Source organism: Heterodontus francisci, chromosome 49, assembly GCF_036365525.1.
Source record: "Heterodontus francisci isolate sHetFra1 chromosome 49, sHetFra1.hap1, whole genome shotgun sequence".
NCBI classification, from domain to species: Eukaryota; Metazoa; Chordata; class Chondrichthyes; order Heterodontiformes; family Heterodontidae; genus Heterodontus; species Heterodontus francisci.
The window spans coordinates 4,567,972-4,592,978 of NC_090419.1; the positions used below are offsets into that span (position 1 = coordinate 4,567,972).

Sequence of the window (25,007 nt, forward strand, 5' to 3'; positions counted from 1 at the left end):
GGGAAATGAGATACAGTGTGTGAGGGGACTTTGACAGAATCTCAGTAACAATCCCCATTATCTGCACAGTCCTGTATTGGGGGTTTAGTGTGAGAGTTTAGGGAGCGAGTGTTGAACAGTGTTTTGTATTTTCAAACTGCCGTGACGTTCCAAGCAAGGGCAAGATTTACAGGTCCAAAATTAACCAAGAAATGAATAAAAATATTTCTGTCCAAGGAGAGAGAGATGGTGTTACTGTCCCCTCTCACACCATCTCCATCTGCTGGTGTCCCTGTCTCGCTGCAGTTACTGTCCCCTCTCACCATCTCCATCTGCTGGCGTCCCTGTCTCACTGCAGTTACTGTCCCCTCTCACCATCTCCATCTGCTGGTGTCCCTGTCTCACTGCAGTTACTGTCCCCTCTCACCATCTCCATCTGCTGGTGTCCCTGTCTCACTGCAGTTACTGTCCCCTCTCACCATCTCCATCTGCTGGTGTCCCTGTCTCACTGCAGTTACTGTCCCCTCTCACCATCTCCATCTGCTGGTGTCCCTGTCTCACTGCAGTTACTGTCCACTCTCACCAGGCCCACCACTCTCTGGGTGAAGAAATTTCTCTTCATCTCAGTCCTGAAAGGTTTACCCCGAATCCTTAGACTATGACTCCTGGTTCGGTACTCGAACACCATCAGCAACATCCTTCCGGTATCTACCCTATCAAGTCCTGTTAGAATTTTATAGGTTTCTATGAGATTCCCCCCTCACTATTCTGAACTCCAGCGAATATAATCCTAACCGACTCAATCTCTCCTCATACGTCAGTCCCACCATCCCAGGAATCAGTCTGGTAAACCTTCACTGCACTCCCTCGATAGAAAGAACATCCTTCCTCAAATAAGGAAACCAAAACTTCACACAATATTCCAGTTGTGGCCTCACCAAGGCCCTGTATAATTGCAGCAAGAAATCCCTGCTCCTGTACTCGAATCCTCTCGTTATGAAGGCCAACATACCATTTGCATTTTTTTTTACCGCCTGTTGCACCTGCATGCTTACCTTCAGCGACTGGTGTATGAGAACGCCCAGGTCTCGCTGCATATTCCCCTCTCTCAGTTTATCGACGTTCAGATAATAATCTGCCTTCCTGTTTTTTCCAGCAAAGTGGATAACCTCACATTTATCCACATTATACTGCATCTGCCATGCATTAGCCCACTCACTCAACTTGTCCAAATCACCCTGAAGCCTCTCTGCACCCTGCTCACAACTCATCCTCCCACCCAGTTTTTGTATCATCTGCAAATTTGGAGATATTACAGTTAGTTCCTGTGTCTAAATTATTAATGAATATTGTGAATAGCAGGGGTCCTAGGACGGATCCCTGCAATACCCCACCAGTCACTGCCTGCCATTCGGAAAAAGACCCATTTATCCTAGTTATGGGGTTTATCTATTCCAGTTTTTTTTCTGAAAAGGGTTTGACATTGGTAAATCACTGCCTTCTCGTACCCCTTCCATTGCAAAAAGGCGATTGAAAGATTGTCACAGTGTCACTGCAATCTCCAACATTCTTTCCCTCAGCAACCTTCATACATCCCAACCATATTGCATAAAAGTTCGACTGAATAAAATTAAAGAAAAGGTTTTGAATTGAAAGGGGTTAACTAAACCTGTTTGTTCAGTGACTGCAATTAATGTCAATCTCCACGGACAATTCATTGTGTCACTGGAGGATTTCCCACTTCTATTAATAAGGATACACATTTCAATTTATCAGCGTGAACATCACCTCTGGCACTAACAGGGATTGTGGCTCCAGAGAGAGGGAGAGGATAGACTGGAATTTCAAAACAATGGATTGGAATGTTACAATGATGGATCAGAATCTGAGAACCATAGATTGGAATGGAACAACAGTAGGCAGGGATTTATTAAATTGGTTTCACCTGCTTACTGCAGATAATGATGTGCATTCATTAGCTGCACGGATCTATTACGCACTGAGACTGATTCAACACATTTACTATCCCACCCTTGCTATTGTCGGTATCCCTGGTAAGTCTCTCATTTCAGCTATTAATTCTATAAATATGTTTTAACTGTGTTACTGCTCTTGCCATTTATTCTCTCACTTTGTTGCAGTTGGTATTCTTGTTAAGTATATGCAGCTATTAGTGCTATAAATCATTGTTAACTTTATTACTGCAGAGGTAATTTGCTCCCTCATTTTTGCTGTTGCTGGAGTCCCTGGTAATCCTGAAGAATGCATTCAGGGGCAGAGAGACTTCATATACGTTGATCTTTGAAGATGGCAGGAGTTTTTGAAGGAGAAATTCAGAAAATATCTGGGACTTTGGGTTTCATAGATAAGTATTGATCCAAAACCAGGAAAGTTATGCAGAAACTTTATAAAGCACTGGTTCGGCTGCAACACGAGTATTGCATCCAATTCGTAACAGCACACTTTAGGAAGATGTCAGGGTATTTCAAAAGGTGCAGAGGAGATCTAACTGAAGGGTTCCAGGGTTGAGGTATTTTAGCTGTATAGTTAGAACAGAGAAGTCGGTGTTATTCTCTTTGGAACAAAGGAGTTTGAGGGGAGATTTGATAGAGTTATACACGATTCTGGTAGCTTTAGGTAAAGTAGGCAAAGTAAAGCTGCTCCCATTTCCTGATGTTACAATGACTAGGGGAGACAGAATTATGGTTTTGTGCAACAGATACAGGCAGATGGGAGGAAGTACATTTCCTTATGTGGCGAGTGACAATGACCTGGAACTCACTGTCTGCCAGAGTGATAGAGGCTGAGATGGTCAATTACATTGCTGTGGGGCAACTCAATCACCACAGGAAGTGACTCAGGTACAGGTTTTGATCATTTATTCGAGCATATGCAAGGAGCGTCCACCTCGAGCAGTCCCGAGATAGTGCTGTGATTAACACACGGGCGGCACATTGGTGCAGTGGTTAGCACCGCAGCCTCACAGCTCCAGTTCAATTCTGGGTGCTGCCTGTGCGGAGTTTGTAAGTTCTCCCTGTGTCTGCGTGGGTTTCCGCTGGGTGCTCCGGTTCCCTCCCACCTCTAAAGACTTGCAGATTGATAGGTAAATTGGCTGTTATCAATTTCCCCTAGTGTAGGTAGGTGGTAGGAGAATGATGGGGATGCGGTAGAGAATATGGGGTTAATGTAGGATTAGTATGGATGGGTGGTTGTTGGTCGGCACAGACTCAGTGGGCCGAAAGGCCTGTTTCAGTGCTGTATCTCGAAATAAATAAATAAAAATACTTGCATGGGTTTCTCACGCAGTATGGTCAAACAATGAAAGATTGATCGTGAACTTTAATGAATGCACCAAACTAGTCTTTATCAGTGCCCACTCCAGATGTATCCAGCCTGAGTCCATTAACCCTTTGTTTCACATTAGTCAAACATTCCATATTGTGAAGCCTGCAGCGATCCCAGCTCTCAACCTTCATTCCCGAACCCTGCAATTTGTCCTAACAGCGTGTCTGTTTCTTTTCTCACCCTGTCTTAATTATATACTGCTGAGCTGCTTTTCTAATACATTGCTTAATTCTGCTTAACCGCTTCAGTACTTCATTTTGGCGCTTGGCCTTGCCGAAGATGGCCAACAGACCTGAACAGTGAGGTGTTCAGCTCTCATTGCTCTCTGCCACTCATTGATACTGGCCAAGTATCGAGTTTGAGTTGCAAAGACAATTGGCTACATCATATTCATGGGTCTTCACTGCAGTCATGGCTAACAGACAACCTGTTTAGCCCCCACGTTCTCATGTCCCCATTAAGATGGCCTGTCATTGTGTGCCCCCCTGACCCTTTAACTTCGGCACGTCATATACAATAACCACCACTGCTTGGACAATGACGAAGATGTGAGAGTTGATCCTCGACCAGGGGTTTAGCTGTACATTCGAACCCCAGTTCCATTAATGCTCCCACCATGTGGTATCATCGATCTGTTCGACCTCCTGTTCCAATGCTCTACTTTGTTGTTGTAACGTATAATACACCCTATGTACCTGCTGTAATCTGTAACGGATGGCTGTGCGGTGAGTGGGCAGTGGCGAGATAAAATATGAGAACTGCCTCACGTACTGCGAGAGGTTTTCCTTTATACTCTCAGTTACCTGCAAGTTGACTGGCTCACTTTTTTATTTCTCTACCAGCTCCACCTTTCCCATCCTCACTGGTACCTGTGGGTGTAGGCACACTGTGTGATTCATTATTGAACTGGATTGGTTTTGTCCATACTAATACTCTCGTTGTGTCATGGTCAGACAAGATCTTCCTTTTCCCACTTAGGCAACGTGGGTCGGTTCCATTGCTGCCCATATAGCTTCCAGTGTACACTTAACAACTGCATCAAATTTACATGTTGCCTCTTTGGTCATATATATTGGATATGGACACACAATGGCAGAGGCTGCTACAGTACATCCATCTGTGGCAGTACCTATCATTTCCCCCACTATCTCTACAGCATACAGCAGAATATGATGATATGATTAGATTTTAGATTAGATTAGAGATACAGTACTGAAACAGGCCCTTCGGCCCACCGAGTCTGTGCCGACCATCAACCACCCATTTATACTAATCCTACATTCCTACCAAACATTCCCATCTGTCCCTATATTTCCCTACCACCTACCTACACTAGTGACAATTTATAATGGCCAATTTACCTACCAACCTGCAAGTCTTTTGGCTTGTGGGAGGAAACCGGAGCACCCGGAGAAAACCCACGCAGACACAAGGAGAACTTGCAAACTCCACACAGGCAGTGCCCAGAATCGAACCCGGGTCCCTGGAGCTGTGAGGCTGCAGTGCTAACCACTGCACCACTGTGCCTCCCCTAATAACCCCAGTATGTTCTACTTGGAATAACGTATCTCCAGGTGTTGACTGGTATAACTGGGATCACCAAGACCACACCTATCAATAGGTTATTATTAACAATACATTGTTCATCAGCTCTATATGTACATGTTAAACCTCTGAGGTTCCAACCAGTCAGGTGTTGGTTCTGATATCAGGACAATTTAGACAAGTGTATACTGGATATCCACAGTGGAACTTCACCCTCATGGAGTTGTCTCAGGTTTTCCCATGTCTGCTCAAGCAGCCAAGTATTGCAGACAATCGTTCCCAGCCGCGTCCTCTGAAATGATACACCCTTTGCCAATTAGTTCATTCATGGTCCATGCGTGACTCTCAAGGACAGCAACCAAATCCTGAACTGTCCATGTCAGGGATTTTTCCGCAGCGAGCTGTCCACTTTCGATTCTTTGTCCCTGTGTTAGGATGTTGTAAAATTGGGCGCTTAATGTCCGGACCTTTCGGTCCACCATGGCTAGATAGATTGAAGTTACCACTGAAGTTCCAGTGTTAAATACCATGGCGGCATCATTCATCAGGCTACATTTTTACTGGTACTGCAGCTGAACAGGGGGTAGATCCCTTGACCGCCCCCCTGCACAAAACCATGATGCCTGTCTTACTATTTCTTCTTACCAAAGCCCCATACAATGCTTGGATCTCCACCACTGTGGCAATTTAATGCCAGAGGTGTTTATGACAGTGGGTACCAGCTCATGGTGTAGATTATCATACAAGATTTTACTTGTTTTTATCATCACTAGTTCGCTCTCTGGCCCTGGCCTCAACGAAGAGCAAGAGGTATCCGTCAATTGTGTCCTTAGTGGTTTTGTGGGCTGAGGCGGCTTCGAGCGAACTCGCCTTGACCCATGTCCATCGCATTGTAAGAAACAATTGTCCTTATTCTCTGGCTTACCAGGCTACCTGATCCTTTTCTGCATCTAATCCTTACACAGTCTTGCAGTAGAGACCAACAAATACTAGCGGGCCGACCATCCTTGGGGCAGTCCTGCTATCAAAGCTCATAGTCCTCTTCTGGCTTATGTGTTCAGGCAACTGTTAAATTTAGAAATGTGATACAGCCCCACTGGTGGAAAATGACATATCTCATGGAGAGATTGCCCTTGGAGAAGATGACTAGACTGTTGCCCTGTTGAAGGGGACAAAAATCAATCCTCCCACATTACAGTGGAAACGTGTTGTCTGTCTTATGCTAAGCTCCAGGGTATTTGATTTCCCCTTGCATCCTGCAGTTGAGCTGTTGTGATATAATCCAGTCATCGCCTGGCGGTTTGAACCTGAGCTGATTCCCAGTTTTCGGAACAAGAGCATTGTGAACAGATTCTTTAAGATATAATGGGCCTTTCTAGTCGTCACTGGTTAGCTGTGATTAATTCTGCAAGACAAAATCATTCAGTTATATGTTTCAGTTGTGTCCAGTGTTCCCAGCATCCCTCCCCTCTAAATTCCACACTAGCAGAAGTATCGCTGGTCATTATTACCTCGTAGGGCCCTATCCATTTAAGCACAATCCATTTAAGCACAAACCCTGACCTCTCGGAATTTACTTTTACCATTACCCTATCGCCGACGCTATGCACCTTCGCCTGTTTATTTTTCTTGTTTGTTTCCATATCGTGTATCGTTTGCTGATCTCTAACATTCTGTCTTTGCTCATGCAGTTTCCTGCATACTCCTCTCACAAATCATTTATCCCTTTCTCTTGCAGTCCCTACCTCCTCCGTACTTACTACAACATCCCCTAGCAATTTCATCGCGCTTCCTATCATTACTAATATGTTTAATTTATCCTGATTATTGTCAAGTTATTTTCTCTATGGAGTAGGTGCCAATACCTTGGTGAAGTAAATTGTTGTCTCACTCTACTGGTTGCATTAATCAGTCATGCCATTCTGTTTGTCAAGTCGGGAAACATGTTTGAGACCCGTTCTTCAGTGCATTTCACCATGCATTTTGCATATGAGTTGCTCTACGTGTAACAGATTCCACCTGCACACTTCCATCGCTATTGCAATGTCATGGCACACATTGTCAACTCTCAGGTGATCTTATCAAAAGATCAAAATGTCGGGGGCCGGGCGGGAGGAACCGTTGGTGCCTGTCTGAGATCTTTGCTTACCTCCCCTGCATGATCATGATCTCATTGTCAAATTCCATTCATTATAATTCTACCTCATTTTGAGCCCTGGGAAAACTTTACAGCCCAATGTTCCTAATTCTTTCAAACAGTAATCAAACAATCCCATTTGATTCCAGGCGTTACTATATTTTATTTGTTTGTCTTTTTTTCCCTTCTATTTTAGATAATATTTTAATTTCTTAAAAGTAAATTGCTAAATTACACTGGATTTTCGACATCCCGAATTATTCTAGTTCAAATAACACTGTTGCTGGAGTGATAGGTTTCATTAATGATCATTTTAATATCTCCCCAAAAGAAATTGTGATTTTTGTTTATACTTAGGAACAATCTAAACAGTTTTTGCTTTTAGTTTCCTCAAAATCTGATTATCCATTAAATGTCAAATATACTTCCCTTTGCGTGCTTTAAATAACCACTCGGATCAATTTACTTTTGTTCATCGATTCCAATTTCTTATTCTCAAACTTTGTGGTATTGCATTTTTATCATTAAAGACAGAAGTGCCTGCAACTATCTCTCCTTCGCTAACATTCTTCACATCGATAACGGATGCTGTGACTTTTTTTTGTCTGCAGTCATGCTCTTAAATCCTTAAAGCTGCTGGATCTCTTGCTGTGGCATCGGAATCCACTGTGGTTCAGCTCCAAAGTCCAAGGGGCTCATTTTACACTCAGCAATGCAAATGTTGTGCGGTTGAGTAAATGGAAAGAGGAAGAAATAAATTCAGTGGAACCAGAACTGGATGTAGCGATGGGCCTGCCAGGACACTCCAGGTTGTGGATTTTGGGAAGGAGGTAGAAGTGGATTGTTCAGGTTGTGGGAGCTAATCGAGACACATTGTCTGTTTCTTTACTTGTACCATTACCACTGTCTTTGACGATGTACTGTGCAACATTCAGCCATTAAATTTTTCCCATCATCCACCCCATCACAGACTTTCATTGTTTTTCTTCATCCAGCTTTCTCCTTTCACTTGCTTAAATGCTATTAAATGTCGAACGTTTTTATCAGTTCTGATAAAACGCCAGCCAGGTCTGCGACGTTAACTCTTCCTGTTTTCATCTCCAACATTACTGTCTGACCTGCGGAGCATTTCCAACATTTCTGTTGTTATTTCGGATTCCCAACATCAACAATCATTTGTTTTGGTATTTTGAAGAGGAACAAGATCTCAGGCTTCCTGGCCAGCTCTTTCTGCATATCCTTGCACATTATCTTCTTAAAATATTTAGTAATTCCCTGCCAGAATCTAGTATAGAATGGGTATCCACCACCCTACCAGGCAGAGCATGACAAGGAGCCATAGAATCATTCGATGATATTGGTTCATGGGATGTGGCTGTCACTGGCTAGGTCAGCATTTCTTTCCCATCCCTAATTGCCCCTGAGAAGGTGTTGATGGGCTGCCTTCTTGAACCACTGCAGTCCATGTGGGATAGGCGCACCCATAGTGCTGTGAGGTCGGGATCTCCATGATTTTGACCCCGTGGCATTGAAGTCCGGATGGCCAGTGGCTTGGAGGGGAACTTGCAGGTGGTGGTGTTCCCATGCATTTGCTGCTCTTGTCCTTACAGTTGGTAAAGGTCGCTGTCTAAGAAGCCTCGGTGCGTTGCAGTCGTGCATCTTATAGATGGTACATACTGCTGCCACTGTGCGTCGGTGATGGAGGGAGTGAATGTTTTGTCAATGGGGTGCCAATCAAGTGGGCTTCTTTGCCCTGGGTGTTTTTTTTTTGATTAGAGATACAGCACTGAAACAGGCCCTTCGGCCCACCGAGTCCGTGCCGACCATCAATCACCCATTTATACTAATCCGACACTAATCCCATATTCTGACCAAACATCCCCACCTGTCCCTATATTTCCCTACCACCTAGCTATACTAGTGACAATTTATAATGGTCAATTCACCTACCAACCTGCAAGTCTTTTGGTTTGTGGGAGGAAACCGGAGCACCCGGAGGAAACCCACGCAGACACAGGGAAAACTTGCAAACTCCACACAGGCAGTACCCAGAATCGAACCCGGGTCCCTGGAGCTGTGAGGCTGCAGTGCTAACCACTGCGCCACTGTGTCGAGCTTCTTGAGTGTTGTTGGAGCTGCACCCATGCAGGCAAGTGGAATGTGCTTATTCACACTTCTGACATGTACCTTGTAGATGGTGGATAGGCTTTGGAGAGTCAGGAGGTGAGTTACTCGTTGCAGGATTCCTGGCCTCTGACCTGCCCTTGTAGCCACGGTGTTTATATGGCTATTCCAGTTCAGTTTCTGTTCAATGTTAACACCCAGGATGTTGATAATGGGGGATACAGCGATCGGAATGCCATTGAATGTCAAGGGGTGATGGTTGCATCCTCACTTGTTCCAGTTGGCACAGCGAGGCCATTCGGCCCATAGAGCCAATGTCGGCAATCCACGAATGTTTCCAGTCAGTTCCAGCACCACCAACTTGATCCCTGTAGCTCTGCAAGTTTATTTTATTCAAGTGGTCTTCGTATTTCCTTTTAAAGTCATTGATCATCTCTGCTTCTGCCACCCTAGTAAACTTCAACTTCCAGGTCATTACACCCAACTGTTTAAATACTTCTTCACTGGATTCCCCCTGTATCTCAGGCCAAAACGTTCAACTTGTGTCACCTAGTCCTTGCACCATTAGTTATTGGGAACAGTTTTCCCTTATCTAAGCCTTCCATAATCTTGTATACCGCTATTTAATCTCTCTTCAAACTCTTTTGTTCTGAGAACTATCCCAGATTTTACAACCTGCCCTTGCAATTAAAATTCCCTCACCTCGAGAAACATTCTGTTAAATCTCTTTTGCACCCTCCAAAAAACCCTCACATCATTCCTGAAATGGATGACCAGAACTGGAAGCAATACTTCAGTTGGGGCCTATCCATCGATTTTATAAAGTTTCTGAATACCTTCCTTTTGTAATCAGTGCCATACTTATGTAGTTCATGATCCCGTATACTTTACTGACCTCTCTTTCAATCTTTCTGTCCTCTTTCAAAGATCATGGTACATGCGAAGCCATGTCCCTCTGTTCCTGCACACTCTTTGGAACTCTGCTATTAAATATATCTCCCTATTCTTTCCGGCAAATGCTCACACTTGTCAGTATTAAATTCCACCCACCACCTGTCTGCTCATTCTGCTAGCCAATCTATGCCCTGTTGCAGGCTGTTCAAATCATCCTCTCTGTTCACCATCCCTCTACGTTGGATGTCATCGGCAAATTTTGAGATTCTACTTTGTATTCCAAGATCCAAGGCATTGATATAAAGTAAAAACAAACAGTTTTCCTCGCACTGACCTTGGGGAACATCGCTGTGTACCATCCTTCAGTCTGAGCAGAAACGTTTTACTACAACTCACTTTTATCCTGTTCTTGAGTCACATTTGTACCCAACATGATAGTGAGCCTCCTATTCCAACAACCTTAATTTTGTGAACCAGCCTTTCATATGGCACCTTCTCAAAAGCTTCCTTAAAATCCATAAAAACAACATCAACCACATTCCCTTCATCAATCTTCTCTCGTATTTCAACAGAAATTCATTGAAGTCAGTCAAGCATCATCTGTCTTTTACAAATCCTCGCTGGCTATCATCTGGCTGGCGGCACAGTGGCGCAGTGGTTAGCACCGCAGCCTCACAGCTCCAGGGACCCGGGTTCGATTCCGGGTACTGTCTGTGTGGAGTTTGCAAGTTCTCCCTGTGTCTGCGTGGGTTTTCTCCGGGTGCTCCGGTTTCCTCCCACAAGCCAAAAGACTTGCAGGTTGATAGGTAAATTGGCCATTATAAATTGTCACTAGTATAGGTAGGTGGTAGGGAAATATAGGGACAGGTGGGGATGTTTGTTGGGAATATGGGATTAGTGTAGGATTAGTATAAAATGGGTGGTTGATGGTCGGCACAGACTCGGTGGGCCGAAGGGCCTGTTTCAGTGCTGTATCTCTAATTTAATCTAATCTCCAACTGTCTGTTGATTTCTTCCCTTATAATTGTTTCCAATAACTTACTTACCACTAACGTTAAACCTAACTGGCCTGTAGTTGCTGCGACTGTCGCTACACCTTTTCTGGAATAAGATAGTCACATTTTCCAATCTCCAATCACCAGGTACCTCCTCCACATCCAGGAAGATTGGATGGTTATGGCACGCCTTTCTGCTCTCTGCATCTCCAGTTCCTTTTTCAACCTTGGATGCAAGCCATCCAGCCAAGGTGACGTATCTACCATATGCATAGACTGCCGTTTTAGTCCTCCCACCTCCTAATTTTGACCCAATCCAACGCCTCTACCCTCTCTACTTCGACAGATGTTTTGTCAGATGCCACTTCCTCAGTGAAAACTGATACAAAGTACTCATTATGTAAATTAGCCTGGCCCTGCGCCTCTACGCAGATATTAGTCTCCCTGTCCTTAAGCGCTCCAATCCACCTCTTACTACCAACTCTCCATTTACACGCCAGTAGAAGATTGTTCTGCTTTTCTATTCTCACATTCCCTGTTTGACAGTCTGACCTGCCTCGTCATCTTCCCTCTGAATTGATTATATTTGGCCTGCTTCTCACTCATTGTTTCATCATAATCTCTATCACCCGCGTCATTTCAGGAGCCTTGTTGCTGGTCTCCTAACGTCTTGGCCTTATTTGAATGTGCCTAGATTGTAGCTGAAGCCGCTCTTGGTTAAAGACAACACTTTGTCTGCCTGTTAGTTTTTGGTTCCATTTGAGCCTGGTCAGATCCCTTTCATCTCACTGAACGTTGTCCTCTTCCACTCCAGACGTTCTACCTTAATTCGTTCACGGCGCTTCTGCATTAATGGTCAAAATCCTTGCATGTGATAATCACTCTCACCCAAGTTCTCCCCCAAAGACACTTGGTCCACTTGTCCCACTCATTATGCAGCACCAGATCTAACACTGCCTCCTTTCTAGTTGGGTGGAGAACATACTAATCGAGGGACCTCTCCTGAACGCATTTCAGGAATTCCTCCACCTCCTTACCCTTCACTCTCGAATTATCCTAATAGATAGTTGAGTCCCCCAATATCACCATCTATAATTTTTGCGCATCTCTGTGATTTTCCTGCAAATTTAATCCTATCTCAATCTCACTATTTAGACGTCTATCGAGTATCATTATTTGTGTGGTCATACACTTGTGGCTTCTTAATTCTAACCAAATAAAGCCTGTCCTTTCTCCCTCAAGTACAACCTCCTTTTCCAAAACTGCAATGTCTCCCCTAATCACTGCTGCCTCCCCACCTCTCTTTCACTCCTTCCCTAACTTTTTCGAACACTTTATATCCTTGCATATTAAGCGCCTGGTGCTCACCATTTCTAAATTATGTTTCCATTTTTGCCACACAGTCCTATTCCCGAACTGCTTTTTGTGCTTGTAATTGACCAACCTTATTTACCACACGTCTGGCGTTTACAAATTTACATTGTAATCCTGGATTCACATTCCTCATAGTCCTTCTTAGTCCAATCCCATCGAAGACGGGAGCATTTCCTTCTATATTACTGTCCAACAGTCTCACAATATGCACCTTATTCCTCCTTTCTCCATCTACATGTTAGTGCCCATCCCCTGCCAATTTAGTCTAAACAGTCCCCAATCACATGAATGAATCTCCTCACGAGGATGTTGGTCCACTCCAGTTGAGGTGCAACCTGTCCCTTGTGATTAGGTGCCTCCTTTTTTTTTTAAAGAGATACAGCACTGAAACAGGCCCTACCGCCCACCGAGTCTGTGCCGACCATCAACCACCCATTTATACTAATCCTACACAAATTCCATATTCGTACCACATCCCCACCTGTCCCTATATTTCCCTACCACCTACCTATACTAGGGACAATTTATAATGGCCAATTTACCTGTCAACCTGCAAATCTTTGGCATGTGGGAGGAAACCGGAGCACCCGGAGGAAACCCACGCAGACACAGGGAGAACTTGCAAACTCCACACAGGCAGTACCCAGAATTGAACCCGGGTCGCTGGAGCTGTGAGGCTGCGGTGCTAACCACTGCACCACTCCTGCCTCATTACTGGTCCTAATTACCTCAGAGTTTGAAGCCTTCCCTCCTGCACCATCGTCAAGCTTCGCATTGATACACCTAAACTTCTACTTCTACTCTCACTAATATGTGGGACTGGGAGTAAGCCAGTGATGTTTGCCTTCGAGGTCCTCCTCTTTAACTTCCAAACTAGTTCCTGACCTAGGACTTCAATACCTGCTCTCTCAGTGTCATTGGCACCAAAGTGTATCATTACATCTGCCTCATTCCCTTCCCCTTGTAGAAAGTACTGCATGCTTTCTGTACATCCTTGATCCAGGCACCAGGCGTGCAAAATACTCTTTTGAAACCATGCTGACTGTCACGGGTCAGAGAATCTCTCTGTCAGTCTTTTTATACGAGAGCTAAGTGCTGTGTTATCTGCAAATCTGAAATAAATCCAGAAAATGCAGGAAACAATCAACAGGTCCAGCCGCATCTGTGGAGATACAAATAGAGTTAATGTTTCTGGTTGATGACCCTGCGTTAGAACTGGGAGTACATGGAGATGTCACAATTTGTCGGACACGCAGCCAAAGGTGGACGGGAGGATTATGATCAACAGTAAGTTCAACAATTTCAGTATCATTCGTTTGCCATTTAACTTCTCCTGCCGTCCACCAGATCCCTGACTATCCCCTGTGTTCTTCCAGATATAATCATTTCAATACATCAATGGGTAGAATAAAACATTTGCCTAAAGCTGGTTCCCAGCCTGATGTATAACTTCTCTTTTTATTTCCCATCCTCACAGCTAACTTGATGACGATTGTGATCCTGTATCGAGGAAAGTGTGGTCTTTCCAAATGTGTCACTCGCTACCTGGTGACCATGGCAGTGATGGATTTACTGGTTGTTTTCCTCGACCTGATATTAAGGCACATTCCAATTGTTTATCGGGAACATTTTCGTTTCATGAATTACATCCGTGTGTGTAATATCCACGCCGTCTTGCTTTATGCCATTACTGACTGTTCTGTCTGGGCCACTGTCACTTTCACCTTTGATCGTTTTGTAGCCATTTCTTGCCAGAAACTGAAGAGAAAATATTGTACTGAGAGAATAGCGGCTGTGGTTCTGGGAACAGTGATTGTACTGTGTTGTTTAAGCAACATTTTCTGGTATTTTGTGTTCAAAAATTACTATCCATTTATCAATTTCCCCTGGTTTTGTTTTATGCCAATTGTTGTTATGAGATCTTTCTTCTGGTTAATAGTGATAGCCATTCATCATCTTCTAAACCCCGCTCTCCCATTTATTTTGATTCTGCTGCTCAATGTTTTCACTGTCAGGAACATTTTAGTGAGTAGCAGAGCTCGCAGGAGACTCCGGGGGAAAAGCATTGGGGACCGTCCCAAAGACCCAGAGATGGAGAGTCGAAGGAAATCCATTATTTTATTGTTTGTTATCTCGTGGAATTTCATATTGTTATGGGCAGTGTTTGCATTGCATTCAATATGGTACCAAATGTTTGTTTTTGGGTATGATACGATATCGCCACCTGATACATTAAACCAACTGGGGTTCATGCTACAACAGCTGAGTTGCTGCACAAATACTTTTATTTATGCCGTGACGCAAACTAAGATCAGGGAGCAGATGAAGGATGTGGTCAAGTATCCCTTCAAACTAATTGTTAAAGTCATTAAAATGTGAGAAGAATTGAAAATCGTTCAACATCAGAACTCATTCCGACATTATATACTGAGAAAGAGTCCTTTCCCGTGGGCCCATTGATTTACATTAATATTGATACACATACTAACACACCAGTCAAAGATCCAGAATACTCAATGCCCTGGGTCACTGACCCTGAACCTGAATACCCTGAGAATGTAGCCTCGAAACCAGAATGTCCTGTGGCATTAAACCTCAACGCTCACTTCCCTGATCAATGACCCTGCACCAACAAGGCTCTGGGTCAGTGACCTAGCACCTGCAACGTCTGAGTCAGTGACGCTGAATCTGTAAAGCCCTGGGTCAATGACCCTGCATCAACAAGGCCCTGGGTCAATGACCCTGAACCTATAATGCCTGGAGCAGTGACGCTGAACTTGTAATGCATGGGTCAGTGACTCTCTGCCAACAATGCCTCGGTCAGTGATCCTGAAACTAAGCCCTAGGTCAGTGACTCTGACGCGATAATGTCTAGCTCAGTGTCCTTGAACCCCCGATGGCCTGGGTCAATGATTCTGACGGTACAGTGGCCTGGGTCAGTGATTCTGAAGGTACAGTGCCCTGGGTCAGTGACCCTGAGGCCACACTATCCCGTGTCAGTTACAATGAGCTTCAATGCTGTGGATCATTGACCCTGAACCACAAAGCCTGGATCAGTAATCGTGAAAACTCAATGCCCTTCGTCAGTGAGACTAAACTTCAATGATCTGGATCAGTGACCCTCAACCACAATACGTGTAACACTCGATGCCCTTGGCTAGTGACCCTAAACATCTAAGCCCTGAGCCAATGACCCTGAATCCATAATGCCTGGCTCAGTGTTTTGCCTCTTCGATGTTATTACAGCTGTGTACTCAAAGCCGGTGGGTTGTTGATCACCTCAAAGCTCCATGCACTCATCTTACGGATTTGGGAGGACAATAACTCCCTACAACTTCAGGAATGTGATATTGCAACTATCTTCAAGAAGGGATAGAAATCATGCAGTGGAAAGTTTGCAGTATTTCCCTCTTGTGCACAGCAGGGGAAATCCTGACACTCATTCGCCTGAATCATCTACTTCCTGTGATGGAGGAAATCTTCCCAGAGCCAAAATGTTACTCTCGACTTTCCAGAGGAACCTCCAACATGGTCTTTGTTGCCAGGCAAATCCAAGGACTGGGTGCCAGCGATGTACTGTCATAGTCCCCATACTATTTGCAATCTTCTTGACTGTGGCTATTCACCTCAACAAAGATCAGCTGCCCTCTAGTGTGAGTAGTAAATACCACCGAGATGGCAAAATCTTTAACCTGACTCACCTCCGTGCTTAAACTAAAAAGTGACCACCATAGGCATGCAGATCCACAGTTTGTGGATGACTGCAGTGTCGTTGCCCACACTGCACCAAATTTTCAAGCTGCGTTTGATCTCTTCAATACTGTATGCAGGAGGTTTGGCCTATCCTTGAAATTTACCAAAACAAACCTGATTTTTTTTTACCGACACCTGGTCGGCCAAATAATCCACCTCCCATCTAACTTGAAGGAGAGACTTTGGAAAATGTTGAGCACTTCCCATTATCTTTCTCAAAAGGCCACCATTGATGAGGAGATCAAACACCAGATCAGCTGTGCCAGCTCAGCCTTCTCGAAACTATGGCCGGGGGTGTTTGACAGCAAAGGCCTTGCAAGTCAAATAAAGTCCTAGTGCACAGAGCAGTTGTCAGCACACTCGTGTACTGCAGTGAGACTTGGACTATAGATCAGATAAACAGAAGAGTGTTGGAGCAATTCCAGCTGAAATGTCTCTGTCAGACACTCTGGATTCAATGGGAGGACAGTTGGACAAACTCTAGTGTACTTCTTGAAGCCAGATCCACAAGCATTCAGGCAAAATTCCTGAAAAACCAACTTCGATGGACTGGACACTGTAAAGATGACTGAACTGCGTCTCCCCAGCCAGGTTCTGTTTTGCCAACTCTCAAATGGCCAGAGTTTCCAAGGAAGGACAAAAATAACCCTTCAAGGAAAATCTGAAGCTCTCTTTGAAGTGCGGCAGCATTGACATTGATGGCTTGGAGGAGCTTGCTAAGACTGGTTCAATATGGCGACAACCTGTCCATCAAACTGTGTTATTTTTGTGTCCAAACGCTTTAATGATGAGACAGAGAAGCGGCAGAGAAGGAAAGAAAAAGAAGCAAATCCTACATCTAGTCAGCCATTCTTTTTTTCCAATTCAGTAAACGACTGGATATGCAAATACCTACACTCCTGAAGGTTCACTTCCTATGTCACATGCCCTCAGATCCTGCTTATTTGGAATATATATTTAAAATTAGAAGCAACTTTCTTATCATTCCTGACCGGCTCGTCAGTTGTTGGATGTCGGGGTGCGAGAGTCAATTACCCTTCAATTATTCTTTTGCACTATTGTTCCAAATTCTGAAGTGACTCGAATATAACAGTGGTTATATTCTATTCACTACAATTATGACTTCACACATGCAATGAACAGCAATATCAAAGAACAACAGTAATACCATTAAACACTGCGTAGAAGAGTGATTTCCATGTAATACTCGCTGCCCCAGGTACATTATGTCATTCAATGTGATAAATATCGCTACCATGCCTGGGCACACGAAAATTCCTTATATTTTCTTGACACAATAAATGCTATGGAGACCGATTTACCCCAATCACTCTCTCAAACCTATTACTTTTCTATCATTTAACAGCTCTGATGAAAGATCACAGACCTGAAACGTTAACTCTGTTTATCTCTGCACAACTGATGGCAGACCTGCTGAGTATTTCCATCATTCTGTGTTTTTAATTCAGCTTTCCAGAATTTGCAGAATTTTGCTTTTATCTTAAACAATCATTATCTCGTAATTACTTGAATGGCTCAATTACAAACAAACAAAAAAAATTGAACCATCTGTCATCCCGGGTCAGGTCAAACACTCACGGTTTCCCACGCAATGACCCAACTCGTAAATAATCCAATGTTAAGACTCAGGCAACGTAAGAAAAGCATGGCAGAATAGGCACCCAGGATTAGGACGACTGCTCATGTGGAGGATAAGCATCAGTAATCCCTCAGAGAATCAGAACAGACCAGCGAGACTCAGAAAAGGAAACTTGTGTTGAATTTGTGAGTCTCGCCTTCTGGAATGTTTTAGTATTTGGTGAGAATGTTGAGCCAGTGTAATTTTGCCCAAGTGGGATGAATAGATACTATATGACTTCATTACAACAGTAAGGTCCCGTGTGTACTGTAAATATGGACTGAAATCACAATGTAACTGATCAATTTTCAGCTGAATACTATGACTACAGTTATACCTGCTATCCTGTGAGAATATACATAAGACACGATGTGATTAAGTCAAAGTGGACACTGTTGAATTTGCTAGCTTGATCTTTGTGGGAACACAAGGGTTAACTAAGTTAAAAATATTAAATGGTCAATTCACTTGTACAAGTAAACACTCAACAGAAATGGGTCTGGAATGTCCTATGTGCTGCATTCCTGAGACAAGATATGGACAGTAAATGACCAAAGACCTGGAAATTACAAGAAGGCAGGATATGGAGAATAAAATGGAGTCTTTTAATGACAAGAAATTAGTTACGGGTGAGGCTTGGAATGTAGAAACAAGTGCAATGTGTGTGTGGGGTGGTCGAGGCAGTATAGGAAAAGATATTGATCACACACAGTGATTGATCATGCAGGGAAAGACCCTAACACTGAGCCCAGTGACATGGTGCACGAGGGGAGAGTGAGGGTCAGTCCTGGATATAAGGGGGTCCCTTTCCTTTATCTGACACTGCAGTCCAGATAGCTGGGCCAGCTAGTGGAAGAAAATCCCTCCTGAACGACTGATCATCGAACAGTGGGAACTTGGTGAGATTAAAGACACAGACGAGGTGAGAGTCTGTGGGGATCATTTGCAGCATTGATTTTTCCAGGAATATTCTCTGGGATTTTCGTGCTACTTTACTGGAATTCTATGAAACCTAACCTACGTGTAATCTTTAATCTTGTAGTGCACGTGTAATGTTTAATTTCTGAAAGACATACAGAGTAATGTTTCAGGTACTGCAACAAACTCAAGAGTGTTGGCAATGATTACCTCATCGGGTCGAATCTGTAGTTAAGTTGGACTAGACTTGTGAATAATCCTTTTTAAGTTGTTTTTCCGGCAGTATGATTGTAAATCGATTTGCAGCATCCCATCATATAATGTACACTCCTGTCTATATTGTCTGAATACAGACACAAAATAGCCACAAATTTTGCTATTTATACCGGGGCAGACAGGTGAAGTGTTTATTTTGTCTGTGATTTAACTCGACCCCTAAAGATAACCAACATGGTGGGAGAGAGTGATAGACAGAGAGAGGGACAGAGGTAGAGTAACAGAGAGACAGGGAGAGAGAACAGAGAGATAGTGAGGGATAGAGACAGAAGCAGAGAGATAGAAAGTGCCAGGAGATCCTGAGACACTTTAGAAGCAGGGAGATGGGGAGACAGGCTGTGCGGAGACCCTGGGGTAACATTATGGGACTAGTGACAGAGACACACACACTCTTCCCCTCTATTTATAAAATGTTGGGAGGAAGAGAGAGAGAGAGAGAGATGGTTGAGGGAGAAGGAGGAGGAATAAGAAGTCCGAAAGGTGCTACACAGGGTGCATTATAAAACAAAATCTGATGCCAAACCCACATCAGGTGAGATTAAGGATGATGACCAAATGTTTGGTCAAAGAGGTTAGTTTTAAGGAACGTCTTTAAGCAGGAATGAGAGATAGAGATGGAGAGGTTTAGGGAAGGAATTCCCCAGTGTTAACAGGCAGTGACATTAATTCCTGATTGCCGGTAGAGATTTGTTAGGAAAGGGTATTGATGTTTACGGAGCCGAGACAGCTCAATGTGGAGAAGGAGCAAATCAGCCATGACCTGAGTGAATGGGCAGGATAGTCTCGAGGGGCCGAATGGCCTCCTCCTGTCTTCCTCAGGGATTTATTAATATCACTGCCAATGTACTGATGGTTTCCTGTTTGAAAAAAGCTGACCAGGTCAGGGTTCTCTCTGGTCTCCCCTAAACCCTCCCGCCAGCCTTGGATCGACTCAAAGATTCATGTCTAATGGAACTGGTCAATGGAGAGAATGTCTGTCTTTGCTGATGGGTTAATAAAGCAGATGGGATCCTGAGCTTTATAAACAGGTATAGAGTGTAAATGTCAGGAAGTGATGCTAAACCTTTATAAAATAATAGTTTGTCCTCGGCTGCAGTATTGTGACCAATTCTGGGACCACACTTTAGGAAGAACATGGAGACTTTTGTGAATGTATAGAAGAGATTTACTGGAACGGTTCCTGGATGAGATTATTACAGTTACACTGATAGACTGGAGAAGCTGGGCTTGTTCTCCTCAGAACAGAGAAGATTAAAAGGAGATTTTCCTTTCGTGAAACCATGTTGACTTGGTTTGATGACACGATGACATATTTCCCAAGAGTGTGCAGGTACAGAGGGAGCTGGAGGTTCACGAGCAGTGATCTTTGAAGGCGGCAGGAGATAGGAAGAGAGTAATTAGCAAAACATATGCGATCTTGGCCTTCAGAGAGACACAGAGAGAGAGGGAGGGAGAGATGGGCAGAAAGAGGGAGGGAGAGATGGGCAGAAAGAGTGAGGGAGAGACAGGCAGATTGTAGGAGAACATTTACATCTAACTGCGATAATATCACAAATTGAAAGCAACAGTGCACTGAAAAAGCTGGCCACAGACAACAACTAAAGTCATTCACCATCCTGACTTGGAACGATATTGCACTGGGTCACAATCCTGGAACTCCCTTCCTAACAGCACTGTGGGTCTACCTACCCCACATGGACTGCAGTGGTTCAAGAACATGGCTCACCCACCTTCTCAAGGGAAATTAGGGATGGACAATAAATACTGGCCTTGACAGTGACACACACGTCACTCGAATCAATTTAAAAAAATAATAATTCAGCACCGAGCCACTTAAGGGGATATTAGACTAGACGACCAAAAACTTGGTCAGAGGTTGTTTTGAGGGAGTGTCTTTACATAGGAAAGAGAGTTAGTGAGACGGAGAGGTTTAGGAAAGGAATTCCAGAGTTAGGGCCTTGGCAGCTTGAAGGCACGGCCACCAATGGAATGATTCAAATTGGGGATGTTCAAGAGGCCAGAATTAGAGGATCAGAGATATTGGTGGATTGTGGAGCTGGAGGAGATTGCAGAGATAGGGAGGGGTCATTTGTGGAAGACAATTCCAAAATTCCACCACCCTTTGTGTGTAGAAGTGATAATAAATTTCACCCTGGGAAGGGTTTTCGACTAATGTTTGATTTTTCGACCGTGCCCCTCGTCCAAGACTCCCACAACTAGTGAGAAGATTTTCTCTCTATCTACCCAATCAGTTTCCTTTATTATCTTGTAAACTTTGATCAAATCACCCCTTAACGTTCTAAATTCCAGGGATACAGAGTAAAGCTCTGTCTAGACTTTCCCATCAAATGCTGCCAAGCCAAGTTATCTACAGAGTAAATCTCTGTCCTCTCTGTTCTATCAAACACTCCCAGGGCAGGTACGGTGTGGGGTTAGATACAGAGTAAAGCTGCCTCTATATATGCATCTCTTTCTCCTCCTCCATCCAGATGGAGAGAGTAAAAGTGAGAAAGACAGGGAAAGATATAGAGAGAGAATAACAGAGAGAGGGAAGGATAGCAATGGGGAGAGATTACCAGAGAGAAAGAGGAAGAGATTGGGATGGAGAGTGTCGGTCAGTGTTACTGCAAAGCTGTGTGCAGCAGCCTGGAAGGTACCACGCAGGTCCTGTTCCGTGATAAATAACACACGTCTGCAAAGATTCTTAAAAATTTAAAAGGACAGGGCACGGAAAAGATAACTGGCCCTGCACAACAATTAAATTTTCTGGGAACATTGGAGCCAGATGTAGCTCAGTGGGTAATAATCCTGCCTCTGAGTTATACGTTTGTGGGTTCAGGTCTGAACATAAAATCTAGGCTGATGCCACCCAACAGAAAATCAGAACAGACCAGCGAGACTCAGAAAAGGAAACTTGTGTTAAATTTGTGAGCCTCGCTTTCTGGATTCGGAGAGAAGAAAACAGCGGAGGCATTACAGTGGTATAGAAAGTGCAGCATGGTTCTTAAAGAAGTAATTAGGAGAGCGAAGAGAGGACATGAAGAAACATTGGCGGTCAATATAAAGGAATATCCGAAGCTGTTTTACAAGTATATTAAGGGCAAGAGAAGAACCAGGGAAAGAGTAGGGCCCATTACGGACCAAAGTGGCAATCTGTGTGTGGAGCCAGAGGACCTAGGTGTGGTTTTAAATGATTACTCATCTGTTTTCACTGTGGACAACGGCGATGTAGGTGTAGAGATCAGGGAGGGGTATTGCAATGTACTTGAACATATTAACATTGAAAGGGAGGAAGTATTAGATGCTTTAGCGGCATTAAAAGTGGATAAATCCCCAGGTCCAGATGAGATATATTCCAGGCTGTTATTTGAGGCAAGGCTCTGCAGGGGCTCTGACACAAATTATCAGCTCCTCTCTGATCATGGGAGAATGGGGCGGCACAGTGGCGCAGTGGTTGGCACCGCACTCTCACAGCTCAAGGGATCCGGTTTCAATTCTAGGTACTGCCTCTGCAGAGTTTGAAAGTTCTTCCGGTGACCACATGGGTTTTCGCCGGGTGCTCCAGTTTCCTCCCACAGCCAAAGACTTGCAGGTGATAGGTAAATTAGCCATTGTAAATTGCCCTATTGTAGGTAAGGAATATAGGATTAGTATAGGGTCAGTATAAATGGGTAATTGCTGGCACAGAATTGGTGCACTGGAGAGGCCTGTTTCAGTGCTGTATCTCTAAATTTAAAAAGTCCCTGAGGATGCGAGGAGAGCAAATGTAGTACCAGTATTCAAGAAGGGTTGCAGGGATAGACCAGGTAATTACAGGCCAGTGAGTCTAACATCAGTGGTTGGGAAACTGTTGGACAAAAGTTTGAGAGACAGAATTAATCTCCACTTGGAGAGGCAGGGCTAGTCAGCACGGCTTTGCCAGGGAGAGATCGTGTCTAACTAACTTGATTGAATTTTTCGAGAAGGTGACTAGAAGTGTAGATGTGGGTAAAGCAGTTGATGTAGTCTACATGGACTTCAGTAAGGCTTTTGATAAGGTCCCGCATGGGAGATTGGTCAAGAAGGTAACAGCCCATGGGATCCAGGGCAATTTGGCAAATTGGATCCAGAATTGGCTTGGTGGCAGAAAACAGAGGGTAATGGTCATGGGTTGCTTTTGTGAGTGGAAGGCTGTAACCAGTGGTGTACCACAGGGATAGGTGCTGGGACCCTTGCTTTTTGTAGTGTACATTAATGCTTTAGATGTGAATAATGAGAAGTAAAGCCTTAGATTGCATGACGATATAGATGGGCTGGTAAGATGGGTGGAGATGTGGCAAATGGAATTTACTCCTGAGAAGTGTGATTGATTACTTTTGGGGGAACTAACAAGGCAAGGGAATATAGAATAGATGTTAGGACCCTAGGAAGTACAGAAGGTCAGAGGGGCCTTGGTGTGCTTGTCCATACATGACTGAAGGCAGCAGCACAGGTCAATAAGCTGGTTGGGAAGGCACATGGGATATTTGCCTTTATTAGCCGAGGCGTAGAATATAAGAGCAGGGAGGTTACGATGGAGCTTTATGAAACACTAGTTCGGTCACAGCTGGAGTACTGTGTACAGTTTTGGGCACCACACTCTCGGGAGGATGTGACTGCACTGGAAAGGGTGCAGAGGAGATTCACCAGGATGTTGCCTGGGCCGGAGCATTTCAGCTATGAAGAGAGACTGAAAAGGCTTGGGTTGTTTTCCTTTGAGCAGAGAAGGCTGAGGCGGGACATGATTGGAGTATACAAAATTATGAGGGGCATGAATAGGTTGGATAGGAAGAGACTTTTTCCCTTAGCGGAGGGTTCAAGCACCCGGGACATAGATTTAAGGTAAGGGGTAGGAGGTTTTGAGGGGATTTGAGGAAAAATATTCACCCAGAGGGTGGTTGGAATCTGGAATACACTGCCAGAAGTGGTGGAGAGGAACACTCACAACATTGAAGAAATATTTAGATGAGCACTTGTAATGCCATAACATACAACAATCCGGGCCAAGTGCTGGGAAATGGGACTAGAATACTTAGGTACTTGATGGCCGACACAGACACAATGGGCCGAAGGGCCTGTTTCTGTGCTTTCTAAATCTATGCGTACCGACTCATCAGCTGAGGGAGGGTGGTAGGTACTATTCAGAAGGAGGCTTCCTTGCCCATGTTTGACCTGATACCATGGGACTTCATGGGGTGCAGAGTCGATGCTGAGGACTCCCAGGGCAACTCCCTTCCTCCTGTATACCACCGTGCCGTCACCTCTGCTGGGTCTGTCCTGCCAGTGGGACAGGCATACCCGGCGGGTAGTGATGGCATTGCATGGGGCATTGTCTGTAAAGTACGATTCCGTGAGTATGACTATGTCAATCTGTTGCTTGACTAATCTGTGGTTAGTTTTGGACTATGCTCTCCCAACTTTGACACAAGCCCCCAGATGTTAGTAGGGAGCACTTTGCAGGGTCGACAGAGCTGGGTTTGCCATCGTCATTTCCAGTGCCTGGGCCGATGCCGGGTAGTCGGTCCGGTTTTATTCATTTTTACTGACTTCATAGCGGTTAGATACAACTGAGTGGCTTGCTAGGCCATTTCCGAGGGCATGTAAGAGTCAACCACATTGCTGTGGCTCTGGAGTCAGATGTCGGCCAGACCAGGTAAGGTCATCAGATTTCCTTCCCTAAAGGGCATCAGTAAACCAGATTTTTTTTTCAACAATTGACAATGGTTTCACAGCAATTACTAGACTAGATTTTAATCCCAGATTTTTTGTTATGTGTGTTCAAAATCCACCTTCTGCTGTGGTGGGATTCAAACCCATGTCCCCAGAATAATACTCTAGGTTACTAGTCCAGTTACTAGTCCACGACGCCACCGCCTTCCCGCACAGACTTTTACTCTTGACAGTTTCCCCGTCCTGAGGTCTACTTGATGGACAGGTTTGGCTTCCAGTCGGGCAGGGAGGGCTCTGGAACATGCTTCAGCACTGGGATGGTCCAGAACCTGACCCCACG

The 25,007-nt window shown here is 44.3% G+C and overlaps 1 protein-coding gene across 1 annotated transcript; it reads left to right on the forward strand.

The window, feature by feature from the left end:
- The first annotated feature begins 13,878 nt into the window (after positions 1 to 13,878).
- LOC137358349 (probable G-protein coupled receptor 139) lies at positions 13,879 to 14,772 on the forward strand. Its single transcript, XM_068024291.1, has one exon. It carries the CDS (start codon positions 13,879 to 13,881, stop codon positions 14,770 to 14,772), a length of 894 nt encoding a protein of 297 aa, XP_067880392.1.
- Positions 14,773 to 25,007: the final 10,235 nt, after the last annotated feature.

Bases quoted from the DNA above. Each gene is read 5' to 3' on its own strand.
- LOC137358349 (XM_068024291.1), top strand. From the start codon at position 13,879: ATGACGATTGTGATCCTGTATCGAGGAAAGTGTGGTCTTTCCAAATGT.